This window comes from Diceros bicornis, chromosome 29 (assembly GCF_020826845.1).
Source record: "Diceros bicornis minor isolate mBicDic1 chromosome 29, mDicBic1.mat.cur, whole genome shotgun sequence".
NCBI classification, from domain to species: Eukaryota; Metazoa; Chordata; class Mammalia; order Perissodactyla; family Rhinocerotidae; genus Diceros; species Diceros bicornis.
In genome coordinates, this window is record NC_080768.1 from 25140282 (window position 1) to 25165812 (window position 25531).

A 25531-nucleotide genomic window follows, 5' to 3' on the forward strand; every position below is an offset into this window, starting at 1 on the left:
CATGGGATGGGTAATTAAGAAGAAAAACCATAAGGGAAACCAGAAATTACTCTGGCCATCTAAGGAAAAAGTAGGAAAATAAAGAGAAAGTGGCAAAACTATTATTCTTTATTTATTCTTCTATTAAATAAGCAAGATCTGTGTGACTGTGTTTAAAAACAATGCAGGAGTCAATCATATGTGTGTGTATATATATATATACTTATATTTATATATGTGTATGTGTATGTATATCTATATATGTCATCTGTGTTCTGAAAAGATAAAACGAGACACCCACATTTGAGGAGTTGAATCAAAAATGTTGTCATCTTTCCAAGCACTGTGAGTGAGGTGTCCAGGAAAAGTTGGGGAATGATGCAACGGAGAATTCCTCTTTTCCTATGCATTTACTCATTTCAGGCTATTTACATATTATTTTCTGTATCTTAAACTTTTATTCAGATAACATTTTAGAATGACTAGAACTAAAGGGATTATCAAGAATACTTGTCCTGAATTTCAGGAGTTCTCAGAAGGGTTGTGGGAGGAAAGGAAGCCATAAAAGAAATCACCTAAGAATCTCATGGAAAACTGCTCTGACATCGTTGGCCCAAAATAAATACATAAACTGGCACCTTTATTTTGCTAAAGGCATGAGGCAGGAATGTGTGTAATTGTGAAGGGGTGGTGTAGTGAGTGAGGAAGGGCTAAAGGGAATAGTTTGGTCCCATTGGATATATTTTAGTGGAACTACAGGTATCAACTCAATCTTAAAATTACTGCTCTGGAACACATTAAAATTTAGATTATTATTTAACACGCTTTGCAAGATTCAGAAAATTTTCTTTATCTCAGGCAAATAACACACAGAATCATAACACTCTAAGTTGTTTTTAGCTATTTCTCCTGACATTTACCTCCATATTTCTAACCAATATGATTATACTACTTTTTTTCCATTTTAGACATTATCTGTTAACTTCCTACTGTAGAAAATGAAGACTTAGCTCTCTGAAACTATTCTCTCCGTCATCCCTAACCCTGTCCTCCACAAATCCTGTGCTTTGAAAATAGCTCTTTTGTAATTTCTTATTGTTACTACTTACTGTTTGCATTATTTTGGCTACACAAAATTTTCACAGCTAAGCCAAGTAGTGTACTATGATTACATTTTCTTTCTTTTAAAACCTTTTTTTTTCCTGGAGTTAATAATTGATTTTCCCTAGTTTCCTATGTAATTGTTACTAATTCTTCCACTTAAATTGTCTGATTTTATTATAAAATTCCTCTCAATGTGGTCACATACATCATATGATCTATTATTTCTATGTTTTTTCCTTAGAGACATCCTTTGTAAAGAACTTTAGAATCTACGTGAAATGATTGGCCACTAGACCTGGTACATAAATTTCATCCTGGAAATTCCATTCCCTGGTCATTGTGTTGAATTCCCGGCTTCCTTGTTGCCATGTCTTTCCCACTTTGTTTATTCTCTCATTTGAGTGGAACTATCCCTCTAGTAGTTTCTTGAGAAGAGGGAAAAAATTTAAGGCTCTTCATATAATTTTAAGGTAGAAATAAGTTCCCATCAAAATTTTGAAGGTATTTTGACTGTTTTATTTCCAGTGTTGCTAGTGAGAAATATAATAGCATTCAGATTCCCAATACCTAATATATAATGTATTTTTTCTCTGTCTGATAACATTTATGATCATTTGCTTACCTCTAAGATTCTGAAATTTCACAATAATGTTTCTTGGTGTGGTCTATTTTTATTCCTTGTGTTACTATACTCTGTGGATTCCCTTCAACCTGAAGACTTGGGTCATTAGTTCTCAGAAATTTTCTGAAATTTTTTTCTTTTAAAAATCTCTCCTCTCAATTTTCTCTGAAATACTCCTGAGAAATGTGGTTTCCCTCTAAGGTGACCAATGAATTTTCAAGTTGTAAGTAAATCTCTGGAATTTGTTGCTGCCTCTGCTATCTTTCCCAAAGAGATGATTCTAGAATAGTAAGAATCTGAAGCCAGAAAGAAATGGAGGACTTCTTCCACAGAGCAGGAAACACTACCTCAACTCCCATTTGACCTGGATGTTATTAACCACAGAGACCCTCATTCAGGTGTTTCCTCTTGGAAACCTGGGCTTCTTCTGGAAACCCTACCTAACATGTCCACCATCTTTGATACCACTCATGGAAAGAAAGAGAGAAAGAAAGGGGAGGTGGAGAGGGAGGAAGGAGGGTAGGAAGGAAGGAAGGAAAGATAGAAGGAAGGAAGAAAAGAGAAAGGGGAAAAGAAAGAAAAGAAGGAAAGGAGCAAGGGAGGGAGGAATTGATGACCCCTTGTTTTGTGTTAATCTTTCCGTGGTATTTGTGGCCATGAGAAAACTTACTTATTATTTTTGTTTACATGAGTTTCTCCCATAAAATTGTAAGCTCCTTTAGGAAAGGTAGAATATATTATTTAAGTTTATATTCCCAATGTTTAGCAGAGTGTCTGCGGCCCATTAGGCACTAAATAAACACTTGTTGAATAAATGATTATGATAAAACAGCATTGCTGTCAGTTCTACAGTAATGCCCGCTTGATTTCAGCCAGAAGTATTTCATTTGCACCATGTTCTCCCAGGCTACAGAATCAGTAATAGTGATTATCGTGAGGCTCTTCTTCCCTAAGGACAACTGCCAGGCCAAAATATAAGGCACGTGTTTATTTCAGAAGTAAGTACAAAGGAGAGCATGATTGATATCAAATACAGGTCAGTGATTCTCAAATTAGAATGTCTCCAATTCTTGTTGTTTTTTAGTACAATAATGTTCAATTTTGATTAACTTTAAAATACATACCGTATGACATATAACGCTTATGTTAAGAAATGGTGTTACAAAATTAACCCAAACAATAAATTTGAAATCACTTTGTGTCTAAACATCTTATGCACTAATATCACAAAAAGAAAATTTGGACATTTCACAAATATTTTCCAGAATCGTTACATAATTAGAGGTACGTAGAGTCTCTTGTAATATGAATATAATGGTGTTTGAACACACGAATTTAAGAAGTGAAAAATCCCCATGGAAATACACTTCATAAAATCTACACCCTAGAATGACCTACACTTTTCCAGATCCTTCATCCCAGTCTTCAGCAACTGAGCTCATTCTGAATGAAACTGTGTAAAAAGGATTACCAAAAAAAATGTAATACAAATTTGCAAAATAAGTAGTTAGTAAGTAGAAATATAATTTGAAATAAGGCAGCCTGGCGAGGAGACTCACAGGGAAAGTCGGGTCTTTGACAAAGACGTTTCAATCTTACAGCATGGATTCCAGTCAATTCAGATGATTTAGAAAATGAGGCTAATATTCTCAGATGCAATGGACGATAATCCAATGTTCTTTTTTATTAATATTCTGTTCAGCCTTTAGAACACAGTGGCAGATTTCAACTATAAATCTTACAAATCAGAATTTAAATAGGAAGTATGGATAAGAAAGCTTGCAGAGATAAATTTTTTAAAAATCTGTGAGACCACAGGATATGGACTGAGCACTCAAAAGGTAGTGATGATGGTCATAATCACAATTAGGAAACTTATGTCTAAAACTAAAGACACTGTACCTTCACAAGAATGATCTCGAAATGTCCAAAGAAGCTAGATTAGAAGTTAGGACAGAAGGAGTTAATGTTGTGTTGAATCTATCTAATTTACAATCCCTCTTTGCAGCTAGATTGTCTCAGAACTTGTTGAACTGTCTTCTTTGACGTTATAAAAATACTTACCTACTTGCCAAGGTTGAGTGAAATAAGTTAATTAATATTATGGTAAGGTCTTAACAGCAAAATTTGTATGTAATCTGTTCCCCAACGGGTTAATAAAACTCTATTTTTCCTTAGTAAAAGAAATGAAACCAGAATTCAGTCTCAACTTAAATGTAAATGTGGCTTAGGAAGGACACAGTAACACCACTTGGCATTTCTTAAGTTACCCTGATCTTTCTACCCTGGATAAAAATAAAGGAAAGAAAGCATCTAAAACAGAACCGCCCTATTACAACCCAAATTTGCCCATGAAAGCAGAAATTTTCTGGCCTGCATCTATGCGTTTTTTCCACTTTCCGTAGCCTCCCACACTATAATGACTTATGCATGGAATTCAGGGACTTTATATTTTCTTTTGAGTGCAAAATGAATGCCAACATGGAAAATGTGAATGCTGACCATTTTCAAAGATGGTACAGACCTTTGAGGGAACCAAATAGTATCCAGAAAGATATTTGGTCAGGCTGGAGTACCAAATTCTAGTACATTCCTCAACTTCACTGGTCTTTACAGGATGGGAATATTTACCTTTCTGGCATGTGCTTAGTCAGAATAGCTTGAAATTTTTGGTGGGGAGTCAGAATCCTTTTCAATAGACTGAAGTGACCCAAAACCAGCACAGCAGTTAATCTTGTTTATGGCTAAAATCAATAAGCCAATCCATGTTACGTGCTAACAGTTCTTATGGGGAGTAAAAACCAGACGTGTCTGCTCTTTGAATGGGATATTTCTTTTACAGTGCAGTAATTTGGTTTCATTATGGGACAACATTTAGGTCAGTCGTTTTTATAAGGCTGAGTTTACATTGGTATAATTTGTTTCCTTTAATGAAGAGTTTGAATAATTCAAGGCAAAAGAATGGATACCTGGAATGTGTTTATATTCTGACCTTATCTTATGCCTGGTTTTCTTGTTTACTTCAATTTTTATGGCCAAATTCTAACAGAAGTATACAAACCAAACTCCTTAGAAGCCAAAGAGAACGAGACTGAAATTTCTGAAGAATTGTCCCACTTGTGTTATCATGCGCGTATCTTCTTTTTGGTTCACCTGAACTCTTGCCTGAGGAGTTTAGATTTTATTCATACTAAAGATATGTGGAGGGAAGGGGCAGAGGTAGACTCTCATTCCATGGAGACAAGAAAGTTTGGCTGTCTTAGCCTGGGCCTTAGAACCAGGGCTTAGTCTGAATCTTGGCTTACTTCCTCGATGTATAATCTTGGGCAAGTCATTTAATTTCTCTAAACTTCATTGATACTAGCTTGCTAGCTAGTAGTAGCAGTAATAGAATGCATGTAAATGTGTTTATCCTAAGGCATTGTGTATGTATGTGTTATGCTTTCTTATCCATGAATTATGTGTTAATATGAGCTAAACTGGATTATTCCATGTTTCTCAGTCACTCCCTGGAGTAAATACATCCTGGTAATTTGGAATCTGCTTTAGCTCTTTCACACACTAATACATTACATGTGCTATCTCTACAGCTCAATTTTGCATGAACAGTTCCCTAGTGGCCTTTGTAATGACTTGTGTTCACAAAAGTAAACCAGGAAAGCATGTAAGCTAGAGCAACAAGTTTCTTCCAGTGACTTTTATTAAATATTGCAATCCAAATATTTTCTTTATGGAGTTTTAAATGTTCAATATTTATATTTTTATTCATTAATAGAACAATCAGGCCAGCTGCATTTAAAAGTATTGTCAATAATTTTTGACCAGAAATATAAAATGGGAAATTTTCTTCTAATATTAAGCTGCTTCTTAAAGAAGTAATACTATTAAAGTTATTAAACAGAAGCTTTATAAAATCTCTTACTTAATCTTTCATAGTACAGATTAAGTGCTCTCTTCTACAAGATATATTTTGACTTTAGAACTATATCCTGAACTATGTGTTTTTTTAAATTTTTTAATAGGTGGTGAAATGACAAAACTCACTCTCCTCTTCAAGTAGTGAATTTGAAGTAATATTTCATCAAACTCCATCTCCTGTAGTCTCATATGGAATGTATCTCTCTATCTGTTGTTAAACTACGATGACATGTCTGTTGCTATCAGAAAGAGAAGCTGGGAAGAACATGTGACCCAATGGATGGGACAGCCTTTTAATTCTGATGATTATAACACAGCATGTCATCATGGACTAGGAGCTGACAGCTTGCAGGCAAGTATGGAAAAAGATGCAACTTTAAATGTGGACCGCAAAGAAAAGTGTGCTTCACTACCAGACTGCTGTCCTGGATCAGAGCTGAGAGATTTTCCTGGGAGGCCAATGGGTCACATTTCAAAAAAGGTGGATGAAAATGACAGCCAAGAAGGTGAAGATCAGTTTCTTTCTCTGGAGGCCAGCACGGAAACGCTAGTGCACGTTTCTGATGAGGATACCGATTCCGATCTGTATCTTCCAGATGATAAACAGATTTTAATTACCCAAGAGCGTAAAACATCAGACCAACATAGTGTCACAGGAGCGGGCTCCTTGGTAAAGACACTGCCCATCATGGAAAGTAACCAAGATTCTTATAACTCCTGGGGAATGGCTGCTGGAGCTGATTTAGTGCTGGTAGAAGAAAGGGGGGAGAGAAAGGTTGTCGACATTATAAGCAAAAGCCTGGAGCTTTGTAATGATATAAGCTTAAGTGAAATAAAAGAGGCATCCAAAATCAATGCATGCGATTCTTTGAATGTGAAAGATATTGTGCCTGAGAAGCAATTGCTTAATTCTGCTGTAATTGCTCAGCAACGAAGGAAACCCGACTTCCCTAAAGATGGACATGAAAGAAACACCTGCAGTCTAGTCCAAGATGAGTTCTTGGCTATTCCTTGTACAGACAGAGGACTGCCATTATTGAAAGCAGATTCTGGAAGCTGCCTTCTGCAGCCTCCTTCCTGCCCTAGGGGAATGTCAGCTGAAAATGACCTGGAGAAGAGTGGTTTCTCAGAACATCAAAACAAAAGTCTTCCAAGGGTCAACTCAGGAGATGGTATGCAGTGTTTACACTTAAAGGAGACTCTGGCCACCCAGGAACCCACAGATAACCAAGTCAGACTTCGCAAAAGAAAGGTAAGACACATGCACAGATTATCTGGCTTTTGGAATTTTGTAAATATCCTTGTTTCCATCACTTATTATTTTGCTAGGATTAAAGAGATATTGTAGTGTAGTGTACCTGCAGTGTAATTGTATAACTCAGACAGGATCTTCTTGGGGAAACCATCAAGATATGTAAAAGTTTAAATATAATAACCTATCCATTTTACTAGTAATATTTACGGTGGTTTATGAACATTCTATTTTGGAATTGTATTGAAGACAGAATTGGTTTCACTTTCTTTAGTTGGAATTAAATAGCCACCAGATAGCTCACACTTCAAGCCCTATCTAATTTTTAGAAAACAAGTCATGGTATTTTTTTATTTAATATCATTTATTTGGGCCTGTTTCTTTCTCCCTTTAAAAAGTATATTTTATCATAGTAAAAATAGTAGAAATCACATATTAAAAATGATCCCTTTACATATACAAAGGCAATAGTACCCCCTCCATCAACCAAGATATGCTGATGCTATTTTAAATGATACCCTGGCACATTCACTATCAATACATATATCAACTTTTCTTTAACTCTTCACCAAAAAGGGCAAATAACTGAAATTATTTTTTCATGCCAAAGCCCCTTTGACTAATCTATAGACGCCATGCTCCGTTAAGAAGTTTCCAGATGAGAGAAGCAAAGATTGGAGTGGAGCTACATGAAGCATAGTTTAGCTAGTGAGCTGTTGACCAAAGTTTGCCTTATCTTTAGGATTTCCCCCAAATTCTTCCAACAATGTAGTGCTCTATAATCCTAGTGTCAATACAGGTACAATTTCTTCTGTAAATCCAACATGGCCATTGGCATTGAAAAAACCCTGCAGATTGGACGCTTTAGGGTAACATCCTTGCCCCACTTTTGATACAATATTAATCTATAATTGCAATTCTGCTAACACAAAACTAATGTGCTTAGTTCTGTTCAACTGAGGCTATCTACACTGAGAAAAAAAATCTCCAACTCTCTTTGTGGTGAAGAAATCTGGTTTCCAAAAACTGTGGTTTTGCTAACAAACTAGATCAGTAACATGTCATAAGCTAGTTTAAGTGAAGTCAAAGACTTTACAGCAATGATCAATGTGCTCAAATTGTATGCCTACAGAGCATTCTGTGCTTCTGGCAAACTCTTCCTTCCTTAAATTGTATTTAAATGTTAATGCTCCGTAAAGTTGTTATGGTTGGAAAGCTCAGGTCACTTTTTCAGAAATGCCCATATATCCTATCAAATCTGTTGGAGGGAATGCAATAATGACTTAAGAAAGTATTAACTGACCTATGACATAGTTCCCCTAAAATAAGACAAACCCTGCCCAACTGCTGACAGAAACATTAAACATTCCAGAAACATATGCTCACCACTTGGACATTTATATCAATACTAAGAATGCTGGAAAGAATTTGCTCTTGGACATGTCACTATAGCATGATTGCATTGTGAGAGCTGTAATTATATCTCATTTACAAGTTCTAACTTAAATATTCTATTTTAAACATTTCATCATTCTAAAGTGTTATGGCATTGTCTGGTGGAATATTTGCGTTGACTCTACAACTCATTTGGGATGCTTTGTAATAAACAGATTAAATGTAAAATTTCAGATATGGAATTTATTCTGGAAAAAGGCAGTTTTCAAAGAAGTGTCTAAAATCAAAACGTGTAGGAATTTTTGTTCTATTTGTTGTTGAAAGAGTGTTAAAATACCTTTGAATTGGCAATCAGCCATTTTAGAACTTTACCAAAAGAAATAATAAAACAAATTCATAAAAATATATGTACAGAGATGTTCATCGTTTTATTGTGTGACAAAGAAAGGAAACAACTCAAATTTCCACCAGTAAAGAATTTGCTTGATTATTGTTTATCTATAGTATGGAATGCTATGAAGCCACTAAAAAGATGGGGTGAGATCCACATGCACTAACTTTGAATGATGCTCATGATATAGTGTATCTGGAAAAAGACAGTGATAGACCAATACGTATAGCACATCCCAACCTTATATGACAAAATGTGTATATAGATAGACATAGATATAGACAATATAGATGATATAGATATAGAAATAGATATAGATATAGATATAGATATAGATATAGATATAGATATAGACAAGGGTATAAATCTCTCTATATTACAAACTAAGAATATGCAAAATTCTGGCTAAATAGGCACAAAATTATTAACAGCAATTACTTTGAGAGAATGGAATTAAAATGGTAGAAGCAGGGGATTTTCACATTTTAGCCTATATAATTTTTATAAAAGGTGATAGAATTATGAGTGAAATGCATACAATGAACAGAAGTACAAAAACAAAATAATATTTGATATATAAGCTATTGGAAGCATTTTCTGCATGGCACAAAATGACCTTTTATCTATATAGTTATTATGACTATTATTATATTTATGAAATGTAAACAAATATTTACAAAGTTTTTCAAAATATCAACAAGGGTTCCAATCAGCTACTTGATTCCGAATGCCAGTGCAGCTAGTTTAAAATAGATAAACCTTTTGGAGAGACACACAAGCCACATTTTCATGTCTGAAGCGTTAGGTGCCAGATTCTGAAAAGAGTTTGCTTAATTGTCTATATCTTTAAAACTATTTGTCAGTCACGATGACAGCTTTAAGATTAGAGTTCAGAAAGGTGAAATAGAATATAAGCTAATAAAGTTTTAGTTAGAGAACTTTAACCAGCTGATTATCTGATGGTCAGGTGAGTGAACCAAATCCTTCATTGAGTTTATGAGCATGAATTTTTTTGTGTGTCAGGATATAATCAAGGTTCTAAGACTTGAAAAAACTGAAAACAAAAACAGATCTAAGAGTGATCCTCAGAAGGTACTGAAATAGTACTCTAGAAATATTATTGTACTTTAGATATAAATTATCATTCCTTGAAACCTATAAATCTTGGCAGGCATTCATTGTTTTGCATGATGTATTTTTTCCTGTTTTCCAATGATATTTCTGCCCATCAAGGACAGCCACACATGTATTTATTAGGAGTCTCAATTGGAGAGGACTGCATTGGTAGTATATGTAAATATTAACCTTTTAAGCTAATAGTTCCCCTAAATATGATGAAATATATCATTAAATAGAAGCCACTGAAATCAAAGGAAAACCAAATAGATTACAAGCAGACATTAGCAAAATGAGTCAGAAGGTCGTGTGGTATATGACCAACGCTTATTGGGCGTGGGTGGGTTTTTGGGGTAAGGCAGCTGGTTGAGAGCAATTCTCAGAGACAAATTCCAAAGAAATTTGGAGGAGGGAGACAGTCTAAGAAGTGGTCTCTTTAAACCAAATGAGATGTGAAGATGGAAAATATGTAGGGAAAGACTTGAGGTTAGACTTTTTTAAAGAACTAGTATATTTATTCTTGATGGTGGTTTACTAATTAAAGAGAGTCCAAAATTCAATCTTCTCTAGAGACTATTTAAACAGTTCCCAAATTTTTGAATAACCATAACATTATATAAATATATGAACATATTTTTATTTGCTCACATAAGACATAATCCATATTACAAAGCAAAATATACTCCAAAAGATAATGCAAAAATGATCTGAACATTTGAACAAAAACCTCGCATTTCAACAATAAACTAAATTATATCATTTAAGATATAGAATTGACTGTTGTCACAGAAAACCAGGATAAAAGTGGCTTAAACAGCATCTTTCTCTCACACACGTGATAATTGGGTATAAGCAGTTCTGGCAAACATGTGGGCTCTGTGTTTTCAAAACCCCAGACTTCTTTTATCCAGCTGCTCTGCCACCTTGAGCCCTTATCCATGTTCAAGTCAGTGGGAAGACAAAAGGGTGCAGAGGTGGCCACACTCTGAGTAAAGGCAGAACTCAGAAGGTGCACACTTCTTTTTCTCTTGTATTTCATCTGCTAGAACATCTTTGGATGGCCACACCTAGCAATAAGGGCTGAGAAATAGAGTCTGCATTCTGGGAAAGCAGGTGTCTGCTAAAAATTCTATTATCAAGGAAGAAGGGGAAATTTTATACTGAGGGATAACTCATAGCACAAATATGTTGAGGAACAACACCCTAATATAAATATATTCTGGTATATCAAGGCATGTTGTGAAGGGAATAAACAGGCTGCATATATGTTCTGTAGTATTCTGTATAAATACTAGATACTTTAATTTCACACTATAGAATACCTTTGCATGTTAGGAAACTATTTTATATGTTGACGTGATATCAGTCAAAAGCTACACTTTTTCTTCCGGAAAAATCACCAAGGAGCAAAACATTATACTGTACATACTGTACTTTATCTCTGGACAAATGTAATATATTAATTAGCAAAGATTGATAAAAATCAAATATTTTCTCCTTACTCTATCTTTAAAATATGTATAAATTTAGTAAAAACACACCTGTACCTGAAATGACCTTCTCATTCCTTTCTATGACCTTCTTGTTCCTTTCTGTCTCCTGGATGCTTATATGGGAGGCTTGTAGCGTGGGGAGGCTAACATTGACTGATGGGTGACATAAGAACATAGTAAATTATGCAGAAGATACAATGGACCAAGATAGGAGGCCAACTGGAAGAATATAAAAGGGAAGGAAAAAATTGTCTAAGAAATTAAAACCAAAAAGATGGTTACGTTAAGGCACCAAGATATGTTGAATGAAAGCAAGGACTAGAAGAATTAGCATTTGTTAATAAGCCTAGTATCAGCTGACAAAGAGGGAAGGAATGAAAAACAGGTAAGTATACATAGCACTGCAGATAGATTCATAATAACAGTGTGATTTAACACAGAGGTCACACTGGTTTTAAAGACATAGGCTTGTTGAGCAGATTGTATTGTTTCTAAACTTCGTTTCCCTAGGTCCGGGATTAGAGCTGGCAGAGAAAAGTTGTTACCAGATGGAAAGTGCGTGTGTAGATGGATAACACCAGGTCTTCTCAGCCATATTTTTAGCTGGGTTTGTGTCCCAGGTAAAGCTGGTAACTTTGTGAGTAGCTCATTTTGTGTCATTGGGCCACTGAAAACCATCAAATTGTTTCATACCGTTTAAACTGGTTTTGCCTAATAAACAACTGGAAAGGCAAAACCATATTTGCAGATATTTGAGGCTCAAATATTTTGCCTCATAATAAACATAATTCCCCTAAAACCAACTAGAAGTGCAAAAAACATTGAATTATATGATAAAAGATAACAGTATATACAGGGTCTGGTAAAATCAATCAGTAATCAGTATTGAGCATTTTCAATATCCCAGGCCCTGTTCTATGTGCTTGGTATACCACCATGAGCCAGACAGCAGAGCTCCCTACATTGTGAAGCATATAGTCCCTGAAACGCTGCTGGAGTTCCCAAATAAGGCTTCTGTTTGACTGACACATGAGGCTAGCACTGAAGGGAGGGAACGGAGTGAGAGAGAAAGAGAAAAGGCGAGGGGAGGGGCCCAGAAGGAGGAGAAGAACGGGGAGAAGAATGAAAACAGAGAGAGAGAGAGGATGGGCTAAAATAGGGTGCCAAGGAAAGCATTGCTCAATTGCCAGGAAAAGCAGTATAGCTCCTTGACAAAAAGTGAGTTTGTAGCAGGTTGGAATCGGATGCTGTTTCGACATGGTAAAGTTATAGTTATCACCAGCAGAAGTTCAGCAAGGAGACAAGGAACACGAATTAGATGCCAGCAATTACAGAGCAGGTGGAGATAAATTATTGTTACTATCATTTCACATGAGGAACTCTGACAACTAGAGCCAGCCCTCATGGGCTCTATCTCCCCCAGCTAAAGGTGAAGCCCTGATAAGTTCATATTGCAAGATCCTCAGATGTTTTCACTTTGGGGGGGACTTTCCCTATTTTCCTCAGACAAGTCAGTTGCTTGATTCTCTCTTCACTCGTAGAGGACTTATTCCTATTATAATGTTTACTACAAATTCATTTTATCTCACCATTGTTAACTAAAACATAAGCTCCTTGGGGCAGTTTTATGTCTGTAGCAATTCAATTTTGTGTCTATAGCATCCAGCCCAGGGCTTAGAACCCTGTTCAAAAGTGTTTGAATGAATGAATATTTATGTCATGGTAAAGGATTTATTTTCAGAAAACAGTATCAGGTGTCAAGATCCCCAGTGATAAAGATGCAGAAGAAATGAAGTCATACAACCAAAATCAATGACCAGATATCCCATACTTTATCCCATAATCTCCTCTCTGTTCTCCCTCCTAGTTCTGTGCTAAACATGGCAAGAGGGAACAAGAGTGAGGAAAGAACTACGTAAAATCTGAGTCTCTGAGGCAACTTGCAAGTTTAAGATTATTATTACCATATGCCACAAAACAACTAATTAATTGTGACTAATTAGTTATATAGCAATCAACGAGTAGTAAATGTTATTTAGAATCTACTCAATTGTCTCTAGAAAGAAGTAATTGTCTCTAGAAAGAAGTAGGCAAGGATGAGTGTAGAAAAGGAAAATATTGGAATATTCATTCACATTTATTTTTAATTTATCCTTTAATTTTGCATGTGTTTCATAATATATATATTAATACAAAAGTATGTGTGGTATAGGTTATAAACAAATAAGATATACATGCTCGCTGAGGAGTACATAATCAAAAATGATGGGAGGCCACCAGTCTAGAAATTCTCTGGCTTTTCTGGTTAATGTCACTTTGAGGAAGTTGGGAGTGGAGTGGAGGGGAGATGACAAGAATAATAGAGTAAGGGTTTGAAAGATGAATGAGTACCAGAAATTGAGGGACATTTATTTCGAGTGTCAGACAATAATAAATTTCTTTTTAATTTCTATTGTGAAAACCACACAAAGTAGGGAGATTTGCTGTCAGCTGCCTTTAAGGCAGAAAAATATACTCTGAATGAGAGCAATTAGGTCTGAATGTTTCTTGCTCTAGATATTTTTGAAAAAAGTAGTTATGATGTGTGATGGGTCTCTGATCCAAGCAACGACTTGGACCAAAACTGCAAATTTACATTATTAGTAACAAGATCATTAATAAGTTCATGTTAACCCAGCATCAGCTTTTATTGGAGCAAGAATTAATATACTTTTATGATGTTATTTTAAATAATTAATGGTTATTTCAGAGCCAATTGCCCATTAGAGGCTATCGTAAGAGTGAAATTGATTTAGTTTCTTCCTCATGGATTTCTGTTACTATAAACCAGGACCAACTTATTAATCTTTTAATACCAACAAAACCACCATAGTTTGGCTGCCTCCCGCGAAGAAATGCCAATATCCACAAAAGCTGGGATTACTAGCATAAGCTACATAACAGGACTCTGCCTCTGTTATCTGGGTGCTGAACACAATGGTGCCAGCAGAATCTGTTCATTTTCTGGCCCGTGTTCTTAGAAATAAAGTACTTATCCCCGCTGCCAACAAGATCTCTGTGCCACAGATAATTTTCTAACTGTCAGGAAAATTATAGTGCTACTTTAGAGATAACCTCACAATTTTCAAAGGAAATATAAGCAACTAGGAAAGTACACTTTTATTCTTTCTTCAGTTCTATTTCTACATTGGCACAGGAATAAAACTAGTGATTAATGAACCCCTTCAATTTTTGGTTCTATTTTTTGAGCCAGTGAAACTTCAAAGGGTTTACTGCTTTTTATATACCTTAAAAGTTAACCCAGAGGTTTTAAAAAAAAAAAAAAAAGTTGAAATAGCATCATTATTTGGTCTAGAAAATGAATAGCTTGGTCTGAGCTTGATTTTCTAACCAAGAGAGTAAGCTGTGCTGAGAAGAAGGAGCACGATCTAAATTGAGGGGTGTTAGTTAACCTTGTGAGCCTTAAATGAAAAATGGAGACACCGGTCCGTACCTTATAAGGTTTCAGGAACATTAAATGAGAGAGAATGTGATTGAACAGCTGCATAGTACAACCACTAGAACAATCCATTTTTTAACCAAAACTCGAGGTGAAGATTTGGCAGTTAAATAACTGAAGAATTGCAAAATTATTTTATCTGGGAATAGGTCAAATTCTAGCGGAAACTGTATTCACAGCGTATATGGCCAGCCGGGGTGGCTACTTTAGCTGGAAATTTCCAGAGGGCTGCACGGCTCATGGTCAGCCTCCACAGCGTCTACACTGCTCACAGAGCAAGGCGTACAACAAAGGCGTTAAGCCAATGGACTCTGAAACCCAACTGCTTCCCTCACTCACAGCTTTGTGATCTTGTGTGTTGCTTATTCTCTCTGTGCCTCGGTGTTTTCATCTGTATAGTGGGATACTTCACTCGCTTGTTAGGAAGATTAAATAAGTTTAAGTATATATAAGGTAGTTAAAACAGTACCTGACACATGGTAAAAACACCTTGTGACTTTACCTATTAGTAGTAGGTTTCTGGTGGTGATTTTTCTTTGTTTATTTTACAAAATTGCCCTAATTACAGATCTGAGAGTAAGTTGAACTATCTGGGAATAGTTGTGGGGATAGACTGACAAAATTTGAGTGAGGATTTATAAAGTAAGTCAACCCACATGGATCCCTTTGCCACCTAGTTATCATTATATAGTAGAACCTGGAATACACGTTCATTAACTAAATGTGATTAATTAAATTAAATAAATGTGAAGCACCTTCTCTTTCTCACGCACTTTGCTCTGCATGGTGTGGAATCTGAATAAGAATCCTTTATGCATCCTAACTGGAAGGATTTCCCCTGCATATTAGCAGGGGCAATGTAACACAGTTAACAAATAGCAAAATATTCAGTTAAACTCACTTGAATAACTGTTACTATTAGAACCTAATGTAATATTAGGTTTTGAACTACAAGTAAGTAACGTCTTAGTTCAACTCAATCCCAGGTAGAAATTATTAGGACCTCTGGAGCTAGAGCATTACAGGTTAGGAGAGGGACCCCATCCAGATGAGGAGGTCAGAGAAGGCTTCGCCCAGGGGTGCCGAGTTGAGCTTTGAAGGATGCGAAGACCTTGCCCTTGTGAGAATGAGAGACTCTTAGGGAGTAAGTGAAATAAGCAAATACTTCCAAAAAACCATCATGTCAACAGATGCTTTTAAATGCTAAGTTTTTTTTGCAGACTATTTCATGGTGATATGAAAATCAGAAGAGGATGACAGGACTTCATATGCTGGACTTTAGCTTAGGCAAAGCAGCTGTCTGTTTTCAGATTTAGGTTTTTAGCTAAGCAATTTCTGGATTCACTTTATCAAAAATAAGTAAATAATCTAGATTTGAACATACTAATGAGTCCTGAAAAAGATGCTAGCCATGTTAATTTGCTCCCCAGCTAGTGTTGGATTAGTTAGCAGCAAATGACATGAAGATCATGTAAATTTGCTTGGTGACTGAAACATGATCAGGAGATATATGAACAAAACGGTTCAACTAGAAAATGCTGATGATATGAGATGGTGATCCCCACTAACTCTCATACCCTCATAGATGGGTAAGAATCGTCTCTGGAAGGCTATTAATTAATTTTTTTATAATTATGGATGACTGTAACAAGATGATTTAACAGCATAACTGACTAAAAGCAGGAGAAGTGAAAAAGCAAGAGAGTAATTCCTTGCTGGTTAAAAATTCAGTTCTGATTATGATGTTTCACATTCTGCTCACATATTGACCCAATGCACAGCTGGAAATTTTCTTTAGAGTCGCTTTGAAGAGGTACCCAAAGGTATTTCAGTCAGAGTGTAGCGGACAAGCAATGTACTTCATAAATATCTGATAAAAGGTAAAATTTCAATTTTCATCTTACTTGAATATAAATCAAGAAATTCTTTAGTAATAAGAGCCCATAGGCCCTGTGAGTGATGTGAATTCTCTGATGGGTGACCATGTGTTCAGAGCACGGCACTCAGTGACCATGCTGTTGCTACACGACAAACTCTGAGTGAGAAAGATTAGTGGCCAATTTCACTGTGCTGGATAACAGGCTTCGTTTCCAACATTATTTAAATATTGTTTGGATTAAATGTCGATTTATGCCACAAAATCCATTTATGAATTTCTGAATGAGTTCAACTTTTTCTTAAGAGAATTATGAAGAGTATAAAGCCCAAACCTATAGCAGGAATGTTAAGGATAAAATAAATTCACTTAACATAAATGTTATATATATATAAAAAATTAAGACATATGTAATACATGTGTATAAATTATATACATATATAAATTAAATTTCAATATCTGTAATAATCAAGTACAATTTGAGATGCAGTATTTGGCTTCCTACAACAAGCACCATCTTTACTGATACCTGGAGTAGAGGAGGTGACAAAAGACACAGGAACTAAGTGGTCATGACCTCAGGGACATTAGCAAGTCAGCTGATGGTGCTCTGCTCCCACATGTTTCCAAAGGAGAGGCACGAGGAAACCGGAAGCAGGCCCAGCCTCTGTGGTAGATATCACCTTCGGGGCCTATGGACCATTCTCTCACCCACCCCCCACCCACCTGCAAAGGCACAGAGAAGTGGAGTTAGAGTCAGCATATCCGACTGGTGCCTACATTAGGAAACAAATAGCTGAGCTTTTGGGTGTGGAGTAGTTATTTCTCGCAGGATACATTTGCCATTGTGTGAATGGGACTTTAATTTTCAATCCATTCCTCAATAATATCCTTCGCATTTTGTCTTCCTTTTGCTGTAAGATGGTAACATGATGTTTAATGTCCTGTTACACATTCATTTACCCAACAAGCAAGACGTCGTTCAGTGGACTAGAGTTTTGTAGGCAGCATTCTACAAACAAGTATGGGATGAAAGACAGAGAAGTTGCTTCTCATATGTTCATGGAATGTTCCAGCTGGAAGAGACTTTAAACATCCCTGCATTTCACTTTAACTGGAATAATGTGAGTGTATTGACAGGGCGAAGGAGCTGTAATTTAGAGTGTTAATAGTGGTATGTCCCGTTACCAATGCAAAGTCGCTGCCCCCTGGAGAAGATGCTGAGTTGCATATTATCATGGAAAAGCTATAATTTAAAAGTAATCAGCAAGAACTGGCCAACATAGAAATGTAACACAAACCTAATATTAAGGTTTTTTTGAATGATGAAAGGAAATGTTTTATCCTTCTATTTCAGACATTTGTCCACTTTGTGTGCAGGGGGAAAAAAAACAGCTTTGAGAATTTAACTACCATTTCAGGTATATGCTGACAAAGATATAAAATAAATTTTTAAAAACTGAAACTAGAGTCTGAAATGAAGTTGATTTTTCTCAGCTTCTCCTGGTTTCTAGTTTTATAATAAAAAGTTGCTCTTTCCTGAGGCATGAATTTTCATTTAATTCAATTATTCTGTACTCTTTCGCTGTGATCAACATAGACTTTTATCATAAATATTATCTCTGTCCACTTAGAAGTTACAAAGTGCTTTCTCTCAGATGTCCGCAGTGTTTGGGTTGAGGCATGATAAATTTTAAACAAGCTGAAAAGTATTTCAAACAAGTTCCATACTGTGAGCAATCATTAAGGAGGGCATGGGAGAAAGGAGGCTAGCCAGTGGATTTCGGTATAATCTTCATGCAAATTTGTCTTTTAAACATATTAGTGATCATATAAAGCACTGAATTTTTATACTTAAAATTCTATCTATATTGGAAACAAAAAGCATGCTAAGTTGTAGGTCAACCTGTCCTGGGCAACTTAAAATGGAAATAAATCTATTTTTCACTTGCAATACCTTATAGCTATTGCAATCTTAAATTCCCAATCCTGACCACTGAGGTAGTTTATTTTCTTGATAGAGAATAAATGGGAAATAGTCGTATTGCTTATGAAATTTAATTTCTAACTTTCATGTAAATCTGTTAAAAGGACTAAATTTACTCAGGAGATGTCAATAGATAAGTCACTACATTGACAGAGTGAGTGCTGCGTGTGAGCTGCTGCCCAATATTTGTGCCTCCAGGGGTTCCTTCTAAGCCCAGAGAGCTGCGCAACACTGAGTGGGAGCTCCAGTTCATGTGCAAATCATCATAAGTAAGGGGAACATGGCGGGGATGGTGGATAAAGAACAAGGAGAACTGCAGGCTCAAAGAGGGAACATTGAACGCTACTATTTGTTATCAACCTACATCGAAGTCATTTTGCATCTATTGTTTAAGATGAGAGACTAAAATAGAATATTGTGAATAACAAAAATGGCCACACGATGGTTTCCTAGATGACGTAGGGGCTCGTGGAAGAAAAATAAAAGTCAGTCTCTACTAAGGAGGAAATGGTAGAAGTGTGTTAATAAAACCCAGGAACCCCTGCTATTGGAAGGGAATATAAAGCAGACACCAAGTTATGCTTAAAATACCAAAGAGGCGTAGCCAACACACTTAAGGTGAACGATAACCTTAAGGGTTGTCTAGGGATTTCTGTTGTTGTTGTTGTGCTACATTTCAAGTCCAGGGACGTTACACTTGACACCGTGTTTTCAAGTAGTTGTTACCATTTCGACCACTTAATAAAACTCCATTGTGGAAAAATTGTTAGTAAATTAGCAAATATTTCTCCCTGAGGTTGCTGGCCAGGCCACTTTCAGACCCATGGTAATCTCTCTCCTGCATGTCAGTCATTATGCAACCCCCGTCATGGTCAGTGGGCACCCAGGTGAGGAGCAGACAAGATTTTCCCTGACTTGCACTACTGTTCGCCTAGAGGGACTGCTTATGTTCAAAGTGACATATTTACCTTCTCCCACTGCTGCTGCCTTGGTTCTTTCTGCACAGAATTCCATTGCCACTTTGATAACACCCTTCTGCATTCCTAACTTTCTTCTTGTGAAACTTTCTGGAACCCAAAGAACTAAATAGGTACATATAATTAAAAGTGAGTCATAAGCAATATCCACTACCCAAATGTACAGTCCCATCCTTTCACTTAGGAAGCAGTTTAAAAAGCCAAATTTACTTTGATAATGCAAATTAAAGTGTATCCATAGCTCTAAGAACTAAAGGAAATTAATCCATGTGTAAAAGACATGTTTCAGAAATTCAAAATGCTTATTAAAAACTACTGTTAGATTCATATTTTTATGTGTCTATATATACCTGTAGGCTAGTCATAGTTCCATAAAGTTAGATTTATATTGTTACATGTCTATGTATGCCTGTGGGTAAATCATAGTCCTAGAAATTTCTAGAATGTTCTAGAAAAATGAAAATTTAGAGATTTGGAATCTATCTTCACTTTAGAAACAATGTAGAAATGCACCTGTGAGTATAGCTGTAATTATCAATTGTTACAAAAATAGTAATTCTACATCCTCAATATTTCTCATCCCTATCATTAATCCCCCCACCATCTCTTGCTCGAATTACTGCAACATCATCCTAACGGTTTCTTTGGGTCCAGTCCTAATCCCCACCAATCTATTCTCTGTACTGCAGTCGAAATTATCCTTATACAATGCAAATCTGTCCCTCTCCCCTCCCTCCTATAGCTTTAAAATTACAATATGCTAGACAAAGTTTTCAGGACAGTCACAATCTGGGTTCTGTTTACCTACGTGTTCTCATTCTGTGCTTCTCCTCATCTCACATTTCACAGTTTACATTAAACTTCTGCCAGTTATCTAAGATCATCATACTCTCTCTCTCACCCAGAAAGCTCTCCCCAGCCCACCTTCCTGCCCTTGCCATTCTTCAGGTGACATCTTAAATGTCACTTCACTCAAAAAGTCTTCCCTGAACCCTTCAGACTGAATGGGGGCGTCCTCCTGCTTGTTTTCTGCGCGTGCTGTCACCCCCTGTACATACCCTAGCATAGCACTTATCACACTGTGTTGCATTTTCTATCCACTTATCCATAGCGTAGTGATTGAATTGTAGCACCCAAAAGCATGTGCATGTCCTAACCCCTGGAACCTGTGAATGTGACCTCATTTGGAAAAAGGGTCTTTGCAAATGAATTAAGTTAAGGATCCCAAGACGGGATCATCCTGAATTACCTGGGTGAACCCTAAATTCAGTGCCAAGTTTACTTATGATAGACAGAAGAGGAGAAGACACAGACACAGAGGAGAAGGCCGTGTGAAGATGCAGGCAGAGACTGGAGTGATACAGCCACCAGCCAAGGAACACCTGGAGCCACCAGAAGCTGGAAGGCAAGGAAGGATCCTCCCCTAGAGCTTTCCTAGGTAGCAAGGTCCTGCCAACCCACTTTGATTAATCTGGCCCCAGGGACTGTGAAAGAAAAAATTTCTGTAGTTTTAGGCATATGCCTGGCCTTGAGGGGCACTTGGTACGTTTCTGTAGACTGAATGATTGAGTGAAGACCAGCACAGCATTTCAAGTGTTATCTTGGTGCACAGTAATAATTAATACTACTCTTTTCACTGTCTTCTTGTTCCAACTAAATCGCTTAATCACCTCACGCTACATTTCCTCATCTTTAATTCAACCTGATAGCTCTTTAGAAATTGTAATAAAAAATAACTGTAAACTATAGTGAATAATATGAGGATATTTCTACATAAAATGTACCTTATTTTCTTTGAGAGATAGCATGCTTTCCATAGTCACAAGTAATTATACGAAGTCAAAATTCCTGAATGAATTCCAAGCTTTAAATTGTCTCATTGTTTAACTCAAAAAAAAGATACTTTCAGTAAGATAGCGTTGGTTCATTTATCAACTACCTATTTTTATCTTTTATTATTGAAGTGATACATGTACATGGCCAAAAAAAATAAAGCATAAAATGAAAAGTTAAATTTCCTCTCTGACTAGTCCCGTTCTTCCAAAGACTACCGTTGTTAACTGTCTCCAGTTCTGGTTCATTACCTATATAACTATAAGTACATGCTTTTATTTATACTTGTTAATTAATGACATGACATAGAATTTATGATGTCCATTTGTGAAAGACGAGGTATTTCATTTGTATATTTAATATTCCTTGACTACTTGATTAGTTTGCTAGGTTCTTGTAACAAAGAACCTCAGATTGCACGCTTAAACAACAGAAATTTATTGTCACAGTTCTGAAGGCCAGAAGTCTGAGATCAAGGTGTCAGCAGGGTTGGTTCCTTCTGTTGGCTATGACGGAGAATCTGTTCCATGCCTCTGTCCTAGCTTCTGGTGGTTTGCTGGTAATCTTCAGTGTTCCTTGGCTTGTAGACACATCATCCTGATCTCTGCCTTTATGTCCACATGGCATTGTGTGTGTGTGTCTGTGTCCAGATTTCCCTTTTTTATAAGGATGCTAATCATATCGGAGTGGAGGCCCACCCTACTCCAGTATGACTTCATAAATTTTCAACATATGAATTTGTGGGGTGGAAAGAGACACAATTCAACCCATAACAACTGCTTATATTGTGCCAAGCACAGACAACGTAATGGACAAGAACAGTAGGCTGACAAATTTTCTATTATCAAAAACTTACATTTCAATGGAATTTAGTATTCTGGTACTAGCTCAAAGCTTCTCTCTTGTACCTACTGATTTTTATTGTTTATGTATTTTTAGTTCTTCGGGTATTTGTCTTCATGAATGTGACTGCTAGTTAAATGCTTATTCCTCTATTTGTTGATTTATCCATTTTAAATAGTATTTATTGTATTTCTATTTCAAAAGTTTAGAAAATTAGCACTTATCCCTTAGTCTATCTCTTTTCCCCTACTCTGTCTCCTAATTTTTGTTGATGATATTATTTTTATATTTTCAAGATTTTAGCGTATGCACTCCTTCTTCTGCCTATAATGTTCCATGCTACATCTTTACGTCCATAGGGGTCATTATTTTGCCCATATTTTAATTAATGATTAAGCAGGTTTAGAATTCTAGGCTCATTATTTTTTCCTTGAGAAACTTGCTGACATTCCTCAACTCTCTTGTGACACAGTATTTAAGACGTGAAGATCTGTGTCACACTGATAACTTGTTTTTAAGTCTCTGGATGTTCTTAAGATATTTTCTTTATCCTTGGAGTTATAAAATTTATCGGGATGTGACTAGACCTTTGCTTCTTTTAAGTGCAATCTAATGTTTACTAAGATCTTTCAATCTGAAAAGCCATGTCTTTCATCAGCTTATTCCTTCCAATACTTTATAAGTATTGCCACCTCCCCTTGTTTCTGTCCAGAATTCCTATTGGATGTTTTCGAATAACTTGTATCTGTGTCTCTTAACTTCTATCTATTTTTTGACATTTCTTTGTATTTTTGCTTTATTTACTATGAGATTTCTTTGACTCACTGGACCAGATCAGCTGCTTGGTTTTCAGATATATCCATTTTGCTATTCACTATCTATTGAAATATTTATTGTGTCAGTCATATTTTTAACTTACATAGCTCTTTCCTGTTTTCATTCAATTACCTAGTCAATAAACAGTTATTGAGACTTACTATGTACCAAGCACTCTTCTGGATGTGAGAGATACAAAATAACATCTTTGCTTTCAAGGCCCTACTTTCTAGTATAAGGAAACAGAAAATTAATCAACAAGTGAATAGTAAACCAACTAAGGAGTAGAATGAACAAATGAAGGAAAAGAATCAAAGAATAGGATCCCAGAAGCCATGTGAAGAAGCTGTTTCTAAAAGAAGAATGAAATCAGACATTTCAAATGCTGTGGGTAGATCAAGAAGAAGCTTGGCATTTAACAACATAAGGTCCATTGGCCAGCTTGTTCATAGCAATTTTGGTGGGAACAGATGCTTGATTTCAGTGGGTTCAAGAGAAAAAGGGAAGATAGGAATCGAAGAAAGTGAGCAAAGCCAACTATTAAATCATGATTTGATATTTGCTATAAAAGAAAATGAAGAAAGAGAGTGGAAGCCAGAGGAGGATGTGAAGTCAAGGGAAATTTTTTTTTTAATTTTTAATGGAAGATATTTGGAAGCTGATAGAAATGACCCAGTAGAGGAAATATCATTGCTACAAGAGAGGAGGCAGCTCTAAGAGTGATGTTTTTGAATGGATGAGAGAGGAGGGGATCCAGTGTCCAGTGGATGGATTAGGCTTAGATGGGATCTGAGAGTTCACACCCATAACAAGAGGGAAGCAGAAGAATATGGGGTATGTTCCCTGCTCTCTCTTTGCTAGTAACACGTTCATGTTTTATAGATGCAACTCTCGCAAATCTCTCTGAGAGTACTAATTATAGGAATAATTTAATGTGAAGTTTAGAGGGTTGGTTTTTTTTTTTTTGATGAGGAAGATTAGTCCTGAGCTAACATCTATTGCCAATCCTCCTCTCTTCGCTGAGGACGATTGGCCCTGGGCTAACATCTGTGCCCATCTTCCTCTACTTTATATGGGACGCCACCACAACATGGCTTGATAAGCTGTGCCTAGGTCCACGCCTGGGATCCAAACCTACGAACCCCAGGCCACCAAAGTGGAGTGCATGAACTTAACCACTGCACCACCAGGCTGACCCCTAGAGGTTTTTAATGTGTTGTTGGCATTGCCTGAATTATTTCTTTTTGTGCAGTGGTTTGTTTCCCTGCTATTGATTTTTCTTGAAGATTTAGTGATTTTGGTTGGTCTTTCCCAGTTATGACTAAGGAAAATTGGTTAGAATAGGTGACTGGTGCGTGATCTCTCTGTGATTCTTGTAGAAATATATCATTTATATGTTTTCACTTTTCATGTCTCTGCTCTATCCACACGCTTAGCTCAGTGTGAGGAGGTACCAAGTTAAATTCCTTGCTCTCTCCCTGGATCCAGTTTTTTCTCTTATTCTGGTTCATTCTACACAGTATAATCAGATTTAACCTTCCTAAGAAAACAGCACCATCAGGTTATTTCTCTTCATAAAAAAGTTAACCTATCTCTTGGTTTTTATCAGATGAAGATCATATCCCCCAGCTTATATTTTAAAGTCCTCTACATTTAGTCTTTGTTCAAATTTTATGCTTACTCTCACTACTCTAACGAGTCCTATAGAAATGCACTACAAATCCATGCTTTCTGGCCACCCGGGGCTCTGCGAGTCTCTTACTAGTCAGTCTATATACCTACTTGGCTTACTCCAGCATTTAGCACTTAACTATTTCAAACCCATTCTGCTCTCTATAAGTTCCCAAAGCTACACCTTCCTTCCTCTCTCCCTGAAAATGTCTTCACCGAGAAAGGAAGTAAAATGAATGAAAGTTAATATTTTTTTTTTCATCTTGTTTGTGGATGAAGCTAATAAATGCCCTGATTTGGTGGGACTATATGCTCACTGAGAGCAGAAAGTATGTGTTTTCCCTGCGTAGTTTCAGTGATCAATATGTTATAGTAAGAAACAGGAAGTTGTCTAGCGGATGGATGGATGGATGGATGGGTGGGTGGGTGGGCTGATGGATGGATGAATGAGTGAGTCTGTACTCCCCCGGCCACAACTGACTACAGGACTGTCTCCATTTTTAGTCAGGCTGATGTAGGAGAAAAGCCCAACCTCCCTTGCTATGTGTCTGGAAGAAGAGAAAAAGAAATACTATGCTGTCTTCTCACGTTGTTGACTCTGATGTTTTAATTTCTTTGATTTTACATACATGGAGAAGTGTATCCCACAATAAAAGTGTAACTGTTTGCATAAACATATATATATGTTTTTCTTTTTTTTTTTTTTGCTGAGGAAAATTTGCTGAGCTAACATCCATTGCCAATCTTCCTCTTCTTTTC

General features: G+C 36.4%; 1 protein-coding gene across 1 annotated transcript in view; it reads left to right on the forward strand.

Moving 5' to 3' along the window:
* Positions 1 to 5852: 5852 nt before the first annotated feature.
* Positions 5853 to 25531, forward strand: part of DLC1 (DLC1 Rho GTPase activating protein) — a 380636-nt gene continuing 360957 nt past the window's right edge. Inside the window, exon 1 of the mRNA XM_058525106.1 lies at positions 5853 to 6875. Coding sequence (XP_058381089.1) covers positions 5853 to 6875 — 1023 coding nt within the window. The remainder of the gene's footprint in view (positions 6876 to 25531) is intronic.